General features: G+C 37.2%; 1 protein-coding gene across 3 annotated transcripts in view; it reads left to right on the plus strand.

Annotated features, from left to right (window-relative positions):
* The window catches only part of ARL15 (ADP ribosylation factor like GTPase 15), a 221,964-nt gene that overhangs the window by 81,397 nt on the left and 126,409 nt on the right, over nucleotides 1-14,158 (plus strand). For all 3 annotated transcript variants that reach the window (XM_041470797.1, XM_041470799.1, XM_041470798.1), the window contains 2 exons: nucleotides 1,196-1,255; nucleotides 13,300-13,508. In XM_041470797.1, coding sequence (XP_041326731.1) covers nucleotides 1,196-1,255; nucleotides 13,300-13,508 — 269 coding nt within the window. The remainder of the gene's footprint in view (nucleotides 1-1,195; nucleotides 1,256-13,299; nucleotides 13,509-14,158) is intronic.

Here is a 14,158-nt window from a genome sequence, read left to right on the forward strand (position 1 = left end):
ACTTCTCCACTCAGTTTTCAAGCTATAATGTATGCTTTTGCTTTTTTAGTCAATGCCAATCAGGCCCATTCCATTTTTTCCCTTTTTTCTAGGAAGAGTTTAGGATTTCTCTAAAGATAACAATCCCCAAAATATTTCATAGTTATTCCCTTCAGATTTTCTTGTACTTGCCTCTATTGCATCTAGCACTGATCATAGTACGAGTACTGTAACATCTTATTGGTCTAACCAGGGCGAAAAAATATCTTGTTTCTCTTAAATGGTAGCAAATAAACATGAAATGAAACATATTTTCTCAAAACCTCTTACTCAGTTCACAGGTGTGTAATCATGTTGAAACTGCTTGTGCTAGATGGAAATAAATGGAATGTCTTTCTGGATATTTTTTGCTGAAAGAGCACACATAATTTTTCCTTTATAAAGTATTATGTACGCTTATATATATGTGTGCACTGAACATGCAAAATTTAGTGTATAATACATTGGTATGGCTGGGAGTCTTTCACATGCCCTTTCTCCTGTCTGTCTGAATTTTCGTTAAGGGTAAAAGTCACCCTTTGTTGGTGTTTTTTTGTTTGGTTGGATTTTTAATTTTTATTTCAATTTTAAGCAAAAAACAGGCTAATAGAGGACTCATAAATATTTCCAATGTGCTTATGACCATTTTAATACATCCAGCTAAGGTCTGTAGAAGCATCCTTCAGTTAATAACATTTATAGAAAGAATTAATAATACAGTTGCAACCAACACCTATGAAGTTTAAATGGAAGAATACAGTGATTTGAATTGCACATTGTTTTCAAGGTCTCATAAAATTTGCAGAATGATCACCTCTTATTAGTGGTAGTCTGGATTGTCCACTTTAGTTCTAGGTGCAGTAAAGATGATTTTATAGAAGTCTATTCTAGTAGAAGGTCTGGATGGAAGTCTTGTGCTAGATTTTGTGTGCCAGTTACTTATAATTGAAAATTGCATTGCTTATCCTGATTTATTCTTGTTCCACTCTATGGCACTCCTCCACCTCTTACCCCTTCCCACCCCCTTATAACTGACTTTTTAAACTCATTGAAATAGAATTTCTCAAGCAAAATCCAGGTTCTTGATGGAAAAAGTTGTTTTTCTGAATATATGCAATTGATTCCAAATGGCCCCTTTAACAAATAGCTTACTAATGTTCTGTATTTCTCTTCTTAGGTTTTAGTATAAAAGCAGTGCCATTCCAGAATGCAATTTTGAACGTAAAAGAACTTGGAGGTATGGCATTTATTCCTCTGTTTATAAAACATGCATGTCTAAATCTCATCATAACTGTCAGTTGTTTTAAATTGTTAGTTATTTTAAATTTTAAAATGGTAGATCAGTACAGCTGGAGTTAAAAATGTCAGCAGATAAAGTTGAGAAAAGCTGTACAAAACCTGCTCTCAAAGAGCAAAGAGTAAAAAGCAGGAGGAGTGGAAGGTGTATGGTGTATCTCTTTAATGTAATTTCTTGGATTGAAGTGGTTAAGTTACACAGAAATACAAACTGGACTGTAATTTTAGTATGGCTCATGTGGCAGCTCAAGGAAATGTATGTTCCTTGTGTTTATTGTATGTATAAACTTTCACTTATGTGAACTGGCTCAGGTAACTATGTGAATATTTGTCAAATCAAGATATTTACTGCACCACTGAAAGTGTTGCAAAGGCAGCCAACTTATAATGAGTTATATTCTTTGAGAACTATTCTCTTGTTGGATTTATTGGATTTTGGAGCAATGGTTTTATGGTTGTAGGATTTTTTTAAACTTTTCTATATACAGGCAACCTATTTGGCTCCCAATTCTGACTCTCAGTCTCGACTGAGGTTGTTTTTTAGAAGCAAGGAAACACTCTCCTGATGAGGGTTCTCATGGAGTCTAATATTCTTCTAATTTAAAACCCACTGTATCTTCTTCATATTCTAGAATTTCTGTATATTTTCTTTATTATTTGTTTAAATAAAGTAGACTTAATATTGAGGATATTTATTAGATTTTTCAGTGAGCTTGTAACCTCTGTTAAATGATCTGGGGTATAATTTGACTTGGTTCTTAAGGAAAGTTTCAGGAGATCTAGTTGCATAGTAGTTGACTTAACTAAACTTGTTCCAAGAAGGCTTTGAGATAAACACATGTGGAAAGCAGATCATTTCCTCTTTACTACCACTGGTCCATGGATTTAAGCATACATGCTCCTGTTTGAGCATGTATTCTGTAAAAAAACCCACCAGTAAGTTTTCTTTCATAAAGGGACCACTCCTCAGGGATTGTATAGATACTGCTTGAGTGTGTTATGTGCATTATGTGCACTTAGTCATAATGCCACTTTTTGGATTTTTCTTTAAAATAGGGTGAATCATTTGCAGTCTACTTTATACGTTCCGCTACCTAAGCTATATGAAATATATAATTCATGTAGGTAAATACAATTTTTAAATCAAGAATTGAATCTATGTATTCCATAGCAGATCCTTGTTAAAGTCTCTTAACCTTTTCTGATCATGGGTGGTATGTGTGTTTTGAGAAATCTTATCTTAGGGGAGAGTTTTGGCTCATGATGAGGAATAATCCAGAATACTTGGTTTGTTGTTTTCATCCATTTATCTCTTCTCAAAGACAGAAGGACTGTCAGAATTTTTTACTACGCCTTTTACTTCCTTTTTCCTTTGACCTATGGGTGTTTGCATGTCTGTTTTTAAAAATTATGTAATCTTATATGAAATATTGCAGAAAAATGCTGGTTTTGTTACCTTTTCATTGTCTGGTAAGAGAGCAAAAGCAAGCTTCCAGAAGTTTGTTTTTTTTCCAAAAGTTGGTGGTCACTAGTGGGGTTCCCCAGGACTCATTATAGTCCCAGTTTTGTCTAATATCTTTATTGATGGTCTGGACAAGGGGATCAAGTGCATTCTTGGTTTGCAGATGACGGCCAGGTGGGTAGGAGTGTTGATCTGCTGGAGGGCAGGAAGGCTCTGCAGAGGGATCTGCACAGGCTTCATCGATGGACTGAGGCCAGTGGGGTGAGGTTCAACAAGGCCAAGTGCCAGGTCCTGTCCTTGGGTCACAACAGCCACAGGCAGTGCCACAGGCTGGGACAGAGTGGCTGGAAAGGAGCTGGGGGTGCTGGTGACAGCAGCTGAACATGAGCCAGGCTGTGCCCAGGTGGCCAAGAAGGCCAATGGCATCCTGGCCTGGATCAGCAATGGTGTGGCCAGCAGGGCCAGGGCAGGGATTGTCCCCTGTGCTGGGCACTGGTGAGGCCACAGCTCCAGTGCTGTGTCCAGGGCTGGGCCCTCACTGCAGGAAAGACACTGAGGAGCTGGAGAGAGTGCAGAGAAGGGCAGTGGGGCTGGGGCAGGGTCTGGAGCACAAGTCCTGTGAGGAGCTGCTGAGGAAACTCCTCAGCTGAGGGAGTATTTATTCTGGAGAAAAGGAAGGTCAGAGGTGCCTTTATCACTCTCTACAACTGCCTGAAAGGAGATTGTGGCCAGGTAGGGAATGCTCTCTTCTTCCAGTGACAGGATGAGAGGACATGGTCTCACGCTGCACCAGCGGAGGTTCAGACTTCTGAAGAATCAGGAACATCAGGAAGAATTTCTTCATGAAAACAGTTGTTAAACATTGGAATGACTGCCGAGGGAGTCACCATCCCTGGAGGTGTTCAAGAAACAACTGGACATGGCTCTTAGTGCCGTGGACTAGTTTACAAGTTGCTGATAGGTCAAAGGTTGTACTCAATGATCTTAGAGGTCTTTTCCAACCTAAATCATTCTGTGATTCTCTAGTCAGCATTTAACCTTTTAGCTGAGAAATGTGTTCCTGTTTGATGAGGGTAAAACCTGAGCTTTCTGGAGTAGGGACAGCTTCTCTCTTGCTCCTATATGAAAATAAAACATTTTTCATTTGTCACTCTGAGACATTACTGTTACATTTTGTTTTGGAATTTCTGCTTCTGATGTTGAAGAGAAACTCATGTTTTGCCTGATTGCTGGGGATTTTTTTGTTTTATTCCTGGTTTTTGCCTTCAGTCATTATGCTATTGTTATATAATTTCTCTTTTCTATAGTGTTGAAGTCTTCTCCAGACCTTTGATCTTGGGAACTTGAAGGAAGGCATCTTTCCTTGACAACCACTGCCTGTTGTTACATGTTATTTACAGAGTGACATTCTATAGCGTTTTAATTTTTTGTTGTTTTGACTTTTTAGGTTTAGGTAACATCTTCATATGTCATCATACAGTAACATATTAACAGCCAGTATTTAAAACACAGCAGAAGTTATACTGCTTAAGGTTCTTATATTCAGCAGCCAAACATTTATGTGAAACAGATGCTGACTGTGTAGTATCCTTTCTGTTTTGTTGAAGCAGTATTCTTCCTTGAGGTCAAGGAAGTTTTTACTGTGCTAGTTGTTTCCAAAGCTGATAATGAAGCCAGTTTTTATTTCTTCGTTTCTACAGGGATTGTAAATTTTCAGGCAAAATATACAGAACATAATCTCCCTTCTTTAATCTATTAAAGGACTGATTATCTCTTCATTCTCCTTTAAGATTTAGGGACAGGGAACAATGTTTGTTGTGCTCTCTTTGCAGAAGTTTTTCTTTGAAGCACATGATTCTAGAATATTAAAAATTCAACAGAATTTCTGGTTTTTTATTGGTTTTGTTTCCTAAGACAGGAACTTGCAGTCCTAACAGAAAATAAAGGGTTTATCCAGTTTGATAAATGGTAAATGTTTTGTTTAAAAACCTAGAATTTGATCCTGAAAAAGTAAAAATGTATAGAGAGCTTTCATATATAACATTAGGGTTTCTTAAATTACTTGAAAAGAAAGTCTTGCTTTATTTGCTGACCAAGTTGAACTGCCTGTTCTCTAAGTTGCTGTTTTGCTATACCAATAATCCCTTCCTTGTCCCCAAGAAGCTAAAAAAAATTAACATTTTTTCCCCCAAAAAATTTGGTCTAAAAGATAATATGTATAATTTAAATTATTGTGGAGATATGCCATGCCCTAGTCCACATTCTTTCAGAATGTACTATTACCAGGACAATTGGAAATATCTGTCTTTATTATGCAACTCAGCTGAGTAATGGTATGGAAAGAAACTACAGTTGTGATGCTTTCCTCTGACAGTGCAGTAATTTGTTGTGGGACCTAAGGGTGACATTGTGTGTGATGAACATAGAGAGGAGTGGGAGAAGACTAAAAATAAGGCAGATGACAACATTTGTTGTTCAGAAGATTCTAAGAGTGTTTTGCTGAAAAAGGTTTGGAATGGTGATTACTGAGGTTGGTTCTCAAGACAGATAATGGAGGTGTAAATGCAATAGGAAGCTTTTTCTTTGGTTCTAACAGATTCCAACCTGGAGACACAGTGCCTAAAAGCACCTTTTTATTCCTGTTTTTTAAAGTCATTTGCACTTGTAATGCTTTCAAAACAGAATATAAAGCTGTGGTTTAGATATTTATTCAGGTCTGTATCAAGATTTAAGGTCCATCCTGGTAGTCAACTAAGAATTTCCAGTTGTGTCTTTAGAATAAGTTGTTTAATAATTTATTTTGGTATCTTGTAAATGGAGGCTTAGAAACTACGAGTGAGATGCCAAATAATGAGCCACGTCATATTTAAAAGAATGATTCTGGATGTGAGAAGTTCTTCTTCATACAAAGTTTAAAAATACTAACAACATGCTATAGGATCTAATAATGATCCCTCATTTATTTAAATATATTGTCTTGTGTTTGTGTTAGGTTTTGTGATACGCCCTAAAGCCAGTTTCTCAAACATAGAGAGTACATGTTATGTAGTCATATTGGAAAATTAATTTAAGACAAAAATCTGTTAAGTCCTTAGCAAGAGTGGAGTGGTTAATATCAGGAATGTTCTTGTCTCCAGTTGGTTGAGCATGCCCAAGAAAAGACATGAGAACTTGCCTCCCCACTGCTATTACTTCTTAAGCTTGATTACCAAAGTCATAAATTCACATTCTTAGGCCAGCTAAATTAATTGTCTAGGTGACAGCTTGAGAACAAATAGCTTTAAATAGGTTTGGTTAAACAAACCATGTGTATTTTGCCTTAATTTGGAAGTAAAGAGCAGCAGAAAAGAGAATAGGAGGAGAAGCCACACTGTTGTGCAGTCCAAATTGAATGGAAAATATGAAATTCTGGAAAAGACAGCAGCAGTTGTCAGGTAGTATCTGCCTTGTGAAAAAAATGATGGACTTTGGAGAAAATAATGTTGCTCTGTTAATTAGAGTTTAAAATTCAAATATTTTTATGAAATTTCTCTACCTTTGCTCTATGGGAGTACAGAACACCCTTCTAGCAACATAGAGCAGCTAACATTTCATCAAGTTAGTCCTCAGAAAACTGATCCCAAACAAGTAAATGCCAGCCGAAGTCATCTACAGAGGGATGAACTAACAGAAAGCAATAAAATCTCCATACTGTACTTGAGTAAAAGGCACTTGACACCTCTACAAAATCTGGTTGTGGAGTACATGCAATGCCATCTGTGACATAACTGCATCAAACAGTTTACAGAATGTCTTAGCAGATGAAATTTTTAGATGACCCTGTTGAGCTGTCCACACTGTGCGTTGCGCGGATACATTCCTCTGCCGAAAGCATTAAAGTTAGATCTGTTTGCTATCAATCATGCTCAGCCTGCTGTTCAAATGGTGCCTAAACCCAGGCTCTGTCACTTAGTTTTTTCAATTCATGGGCAAGAAAGATCATTTACACCTGCTTATGGACCTCTTTAATGGGAGTCTGAGGAAGCTCTTATTCAGCATAGTGATCTTACCACTGTTCTTTGGAAATACCATACTTTTGCTACAATTAGGTTTTTTTTGCAGTGTGGGAAGACATCCTGCAGTTTGTCTCACTGCAAGTGGGAACCATGCAAGTAATGCCTATCAAACCTGTGTAAATAGGATATGCAAAATACAGAATTTCCTAGTTAAGCTTTTTGTGGGTATGGACTGGTTGTTTTGGTTTGTGAGATATTTTGTGGAGAGAAGAGCAGAACATTTGGTTTGCTTAAAAGTCTCTGCCTCCTATTGGGCTTGCAATGCCATTTTCTGCAGGCAGAATCAAAGGATAGAGTGTAGCAACATAGTTAAGCGTCAGAAATGATACAAATATTTCGGGAACATTCTCCCAAAGTTTTATCTTTGATTCTAGACAGATAAAGCTTTGAACTTCTGTGGACCAATTCGCAAAAAGGCTTAACAGACATACACAGCTGTGGTAGACTTGCCACTTCTTTTGTATGACTACTAGTTTGAAGTGCCATAGAGATAGACGTATTTTGAACTTTATTTGAGGTTAGCTGCACTGATATCAAAGCTGTGACTGCAGCTCAGGGGAGGGTACATTTGAATCTTGCTGGGCGCTGGCAGCAGTCTTACTGTGGAGTTGTGCCTCTGCTTCTGAGACTCTGGCTGTCTCAGAGTTCTCTAGCAGATGTGGGAGAAGGACACAGATGCAGGTTATCTTGATGCCAGCCAGTCTTTGCTAGCCCTAGAGGGGATACTGTGTGTTTGTGAATTTAAAAAACAAACAACCCCAAACTCATAGAAAAACAGAGAAAGAAGGGGTGAAGAATGGCTGTCTGTGCTACCTGCTGCAAACTATTAAATCTTTAGATATTTGGCTTAAATAGATGTTAAAGCATATTGCAGGGCACACATAATCTTCTATTTCTTTTAAATTAATTTGTCAAATTTTTAATAAACTTTATAATGAATTTTATATTCTTGATTAGAACAGGACATATTTGTTTCAGATTGCAAGGGGCTTTTTTTAGCATGGTAGTATAATACACACAACCAAGTAGATCAAACTGACTTTCTGCAGGCAGGTATAATATTTTTAAAACTTCCAAGTGCTTGAAACCCGAATGTTGTTCCAACAGATTTAAATATCAGAGTAAGGTGGAGATTCAAATTTGGAACAGCACTTAAATTAGCTAATAAGGAAAATACTGAAGACTTGACTTCCAGATTAATCCCACTGGGAAAGCCTGGAAGGCAGACAGATGACAGAGATGGTTTCCATAAACTTTGGTTTGATAAGAAAAATAAAATTAAGTACCATAAACTTATATGCATTTCTGATTTTGTATGTTTTGAATACAAAGGCAGATGAATTTTTCTTCAACATTTTCTTTTTTTTTTCCTCTTCTATGCTGTTTTTCATACCATATTTGAATTGTTGCAGTGCATGTAACTGATTTGGCAGTCTCAAAATATTCCTCTTTCTGGAGAAAAAGTGCCGATTTCCCACTGCCATGTATTGTGCATTGCAGGAGTACACTGCCTGAAAGTCTAGAGAAAGTAGGCTGTGATCACTTATACCCGAGGAAGCAGAAGTCCTGGGACTTTTGAAAATGGGAGAAGGTTTTGGTTTAGCATCTGTGTTGTTGCAGCAGCCATACAAAGTAGCCATGGAATGATGACTGACATGACACCAGCAAAAATGTTTTTATCTCTTTGTGGATGTCTCTGTTAGATGGGACAAATTCCATGTAGATTCATAGCAGGTATCTTAAACAGGATTTATACATTTGTGTGTCATAGAAAGGAGCCAGCACATTAAAAAGAAACCCAACAAACAACCAACAAAAAACCTGCTACTGTATACAGGATTTATTCAAGGGTGGAATACTGGGAAACCTGCCCAAGACAGATAAGGAGCAGCCACATCTCTTGAACGTGTTAGGATTTCTAAGGCATGTTCTTGACTACTCAGGAAAATACATCAGTTTTACTTGTGAGGATATGATGTGAAGTGAAGGTATTAGCCCTACATATATTTAGAAACATGTATTTTCCTAAGATTTTCTTAGGGTAAGAGACTAGGGTATATTAGAAATTTTGCCAAGAATGGATAAGAGATTTGTTTTTCCCTTCCCTTCTTTCTTACTCCCCCACCCATAGCCAGTGTTGCACACCAAAAGATTTTGTGGTAGAGTCCTTGGCATTTTTTCACCTTTATGCTTGTTAGAAATGTTCTGTTTAATATCAGTAGAGGAAAGATCTATATAATATATTAATTAACTATAAAACCTTCAGAGTATGTAGGTGCATGGATGATATATTTAAAGTTGTAGAAAAGCTGTTTGCAGCCTGCATTCTTTCATGTGCCCATGTTAACTGTTTTTGATGGGAAGGGAAAAAAAGTTTTTCCTCTCTATTTGGGACTATAACTTCTCCAGACCTGTGATGTATTTTGAGGTTAACAAGAACTTTAATTTGCAGACTAGACTGTGTTAAAGCATGGGCTCTGTTACATTCATTGTGCTCTCCATGCAGAGTTGCTGCAAGTCTGACAAGTAACAAATTTGATACATGCAAATTTCTTTCAGTGAATTTTTTCTGTAACACTTCTGTTCTCCTGAAAGTACTGAAAAGAAGGGAATTGAAGGTAGCCTCAAACCACCACTGTGAATGAAGATGTAAATAGAAGTATTCATAGCTGAAAGGTAGATTTGCAGCTTTGTATTTTGCATAATATTTACAGGAGTGTGTACTTGTACTTGTGTGTACTCATTCAGGTGCATGTTAAACTGCACATAACTCAAAATCTTCCTCCCAGCTCCCAAGGCGTACTGTTAACACTGATACAAATAATTCAGTGTTAATATGGGCACGCTGTTCCTTTGACTGATGATAAAGAAAAAATATTTGATATTTAAAAATATTAAAATAAAGGTCTTTAAAATTACGATTAGTTGAGTAAATCTGTCCTGTAGTAATGCTAGATGGTTGGGGTTTTTAATTGCAGCATCCTGTCATTTTTCTACAAGGGGAGGTTCCGTTTTTTTCCTGTTATAAAGTAATTCAAGCCTATGTTTGATTGAATAGCAGCTTTTCTTTTAGAATTAATGGTGTGGTTGTGTTGTAGTTGGGATTTTGGTGGGTTTTTCCCCCTATTTTATTTGTAAATTGCATATTTCAGTCACTCCTATAAGTTCCACTCCTGTAAGTTCCTTCATTGCTGAGGGAAACGAATCATATGCTTAGCCATAAGTAGTGGCTCTTGCTTGTGTTTGAGGAAGCTGCTACCTTTAATGTCACATTTTAATGAACCTGTCACATAGCACATTCCTTAGGTCTTATGTAAAGTATGTTTTTCTGAAGTTTTGGAGATTTTTTTTTTTTTCCTTAGTTTTAGTTTAGGCAGTTTATTGGTTGAAGAAACAGACATATGGTTCAAAGCTGTTAGAGAAACACATGATAGCAGGCTGACAAATCTAAGTGCTTATTCTGTGTGTTACTATTGTTTGATGGGATGATTTGGGTACTAGTTAAGTAAAATTCCTGCTTTTATCACATCAGTCTTCTGAGACCCTAAGGATGTTTAATGGATACACATTATATTCTGGATTTCCAAAGACCTCAGACTAGGCATCTTCATGTCTTTGAAACCTTTAGAATAAATGAAAAAATTAATTAATAAGACAGTTTTGCTGAACTCCACCTAAAAACAACTGCTTGCTTTCTAAGGCTGAATTTGTCATGTCACAAAATGTGAATGGCTGAAACACTATTCATAGACAAGTATTTCCGTCCCAGGATAACTCCAGGATCACTCCACTCCACTGCTCTGAGGAAAGAAGCTGAGAGCAGATTCTGTTCTCTGGATATGAAGAGTTAAGGCAAAAGAATATCAGATTATTTGTCTTGTAGAAATTGTGACTTCCAGCTGCTGATAGCTTATGGATGCCAAGACTTATTTTTCTAATGCATTTGCCAGAAAAATGGTTTAAAATGGCACCCTAAGGTACATGCTTTATCAGTTTTTTCCTTGTTTGCTTAGTGCAAATTATTTTTATTCTTAAACCTCAGGTGATTTCCTCAGAACTGAAGTGTAAGCAATTTCAGGGCATGTCATTAGAGTAATGGAAGATCCCAAAGAAAATGCCAAGTTTCATGGGATTCTGTTCTTATGGGAAGTTGGTTCTTATGCCTATGCCATGGTGACTGTCCAGGGCTGGAGAGAAAAGGACTGCTATACTTTGGTGGTGGTTCTTTTGGGACAACTGATGTGGAGGATCAAAGTTGAGCTGCTAAAGAACCTGAGCCAAAAAGACAGGACTGTAAGTTCAACAAATCAGCATACTCCTTTTCTGGCTTCAGTGTCCCATGTAGGGATCCATGAGCTGCTTTCTTCCAAGTGCCTGGATACAAGAGGTCAAATGCTCTGCAGTTTACCACAGTTTTTCTTTTTAGACTGAGTATGGTTACAAAGGTAAGACTTAGATTCTAGCAGTGACATATGATTGAAAAGTAGCTGACTGATGCTTAGAGCGCATAAGACAGATGTTATGTTGCTAGGGGAAAAAAAAAAAAACGTTCAAAGAACTGATCATGGTCTTGGTCTTTAAGTTAATAGAAAATGATTCTCTACTAGTTTTTAAAGTAATGTGATACTTCAGATGCCTGCGACACTGCTGTGTGTGGCTGTGTAAATAGTGTCCCTCTGGCAGCTTGCTCTACTTGGTTCTGAAGTAGACAGCTGTTCAGAAAGACTGGGGCATCTAACAGATGCTATAAAATTCTTTACAAGTACAGTTGACAGATATGTGTGTGCTACAGAAACATAGAATTAGCTTTCAATGCAGTCCCTCTTCTGTATATATAATATTAATCTTCAGATCCTGATGATTAAATAAATAAAACATCTGTCCTGTTTGGCATTTTTATTTTGAGTCTGGTTAAATTAACAGAGAGATTAAGCAAGGTCTTGACTAAGTCCTGTGCCTGTTCACATTTAAGTAGTCAGCTCTGTAGATCTTTTGCAGAAAAAAAATTATTAGGTATGACTTCAGTATTCTCTGTAGGAAAGAGTGTGTGTGCTTTTGTGTTGACAGCTTGTGCTGGGTGCAGATACAGAAACAAAGTGTTCAGGGTTCCAGTGTGACTAGTAAAAAGACAAGAGTAACTCTATTAGGTGAGATTTGAATACTCTTGAGTTGCATATGTAAATTTCCTGGAGAAAATTTTTATTTCTTCCTTCACTTGTATTTAGTGAGTGTCTTTTTTGTTGCACAATGTGTAAATTAAGTTAATATTTTAAGTATTGTATTAATGTTACAATCATTATGTTACATTAAAATCTCATTATGTTTCTCAGAAATTTTGTGTCATTTTGTTTCACTGAAAAGTGGAATTTTATTATTTCAAGGTCTTGGTTCTTGTGTATATATGGAAGTTCACTTCTCCCTGTCTCAAAATAAGAAAAGTGTCTATAAAAGGTACCTTCTGCACATTTCTGCAAGTCATTGTCTGGCAGACATGTCAAGTTTTCTACTAGACTGTTGCTGCCACTGTTCACTGTTTAGTGTTTGTCCCCATGAGTGTAGTGCCAGATCCAGACATACAAAGAATAGCCCATATCCAAATCATAGTTTAGATAGTTTGACAGCTGTCAAATACAATTTTTTTTTTCCTACCTCATTGCTACAACATATGCTGCTCTCCAGGGGAGACAAAAGCTTTCTGTTGATAACCTTAGTGCTTGGCTTCTGTTGAGATGGCTGAGTGCTGCTGAACTGTGTCCTAAAAACTACTGTGGCATATAAGCCTATACAGTCACTCATGTGTCTGTGTTGGGCTCTTCCAGAATCCTTAGTGTGGTTGACAGAGCAAAAGTAGATGAACTGAATGCCTTTGCATTCACCCTAGCTCCTCATTCACTGTTCAACTCACTATTGTATCATCATTCTCCTCATTAAATATCTAATTACTTTAATAGGCTTTCCTGACATGCCAATTTTTTTCCCCAATTATGAAGTGGATGCCTGATGGTTTGGAGATGAACTGGAAGACCTTATCAGAAATGAGCAACTGCCATGACAGAAGCTGCAGGTTTATGACAAGGAGCTGCAGGGCAAAGTGAAAAAGAATGGGTAAAGGTTTAGGTATTAGTGCCAAGATATTCCAGTGAGAAGGTAAAGGATTAGGCTGTGTGGTACTGTCAGCATGGTAGTTCTGCCAGTACTCATTAACAGAGCAGAAGCTTTAATGGAAGAAAGCTGCATTGAGTCAACTTCCTTCCTTATTTAAACAATGTTGATTTGACATTGGTGTGTGTGTGTGTATGTTGGATTTTTTGAATACTTTTTTTTCTTTTTATTCTTTTAATGATGGTTAAGAGAGAAAATTTAGTTAATTATTTTGATCATTCTAAGTAGATGGTTTATTTTCACTTACAAGTGTTACATTTGTTAAGCTATTCTTGTTTTAATTAGTTCTCATTATTGTCTTGAAAGGAGCTGATAATATCAGGAAATACTGGAGTCGCTACTATCAAGGATCCCAAGGGGTAATATTTGTACTAGACAGCGCCTCCTCTGAAGATGATCTAGAAACTGCTAGGAATGAGCTGCATTCTGCTCTTCAGCACCCACAGTTATGTACTTTGCCGTTTTTAATACTGGCCAATCACCAAGACAAGCCAGCAGCTCGCTCAGTACAAGAGGTATGTTAATGTGTCAGCTTCTTGCCTGTTTGTATTTACTTTCTGCACACCACTGATCCCCTATTGCTTATTACCCTGACATCCTGGTTAAGGACTGGCCTCAGTTTCTTCTTTACTGTAAGTATGCCGACCAGGAGGAATCCCAATCCCTAAAAACTTAGTCCACTGCACTCTATACAGACTTAACTGTTCTGGAAAACAGACAAGTAATACTTGGATACAAACAGATCTTCTGCTTTCACCATATTTTGCTTAAGGGAGGAAAGATGTTTTTAAAACTACTCTTATGAGAAGCTGCTGGGACAGTGATTTTTTTTTGTTTAACTTGGGTTTTTATTTGGTATTAGTTTTAATTTTGCACTGTTCCATTACTCCATTCTTTTCCACTGCTTAAAGCAATATGTTGTGGCCATAGGTTGTCTTTTTTATGTAAAAGCTTTTTTCTGAACTGCCGTGTACTGATTTGAGGTCAGAGTTGCAATTCCTGTTCTGAAGTCCTGAACTGGTTCTCATCTTCCTGTTCCAAGGAGTAATGTTTTTGTCTAATTTCTAGCTATCACACAGTAAATTATGTAATTGTTCTATTCAGTGTACCTTTTGCTCTTCAGTTTCTGAGAAATTTGTCTTGTCTACATTCCTATCATGTCAGA

The sequence above is a fragment of the Pyrgilauda ruficollis genome, unplaced genomic scaffold, assembly GCF_017590135.1.
Source record: "Pyrgilauda ruficollis isolate IOZ18807 unplaced genomic scaffold, ASM1759013v1 scaffold25, whole genome shotgun sequence".
Classification (NCBI taxonomy): Eukaryota; Metazoa; Chordata; class Aves; order Passeriformes; family Passeridae; genus Pyrgilauda; species Pyrgilauda ruficollis.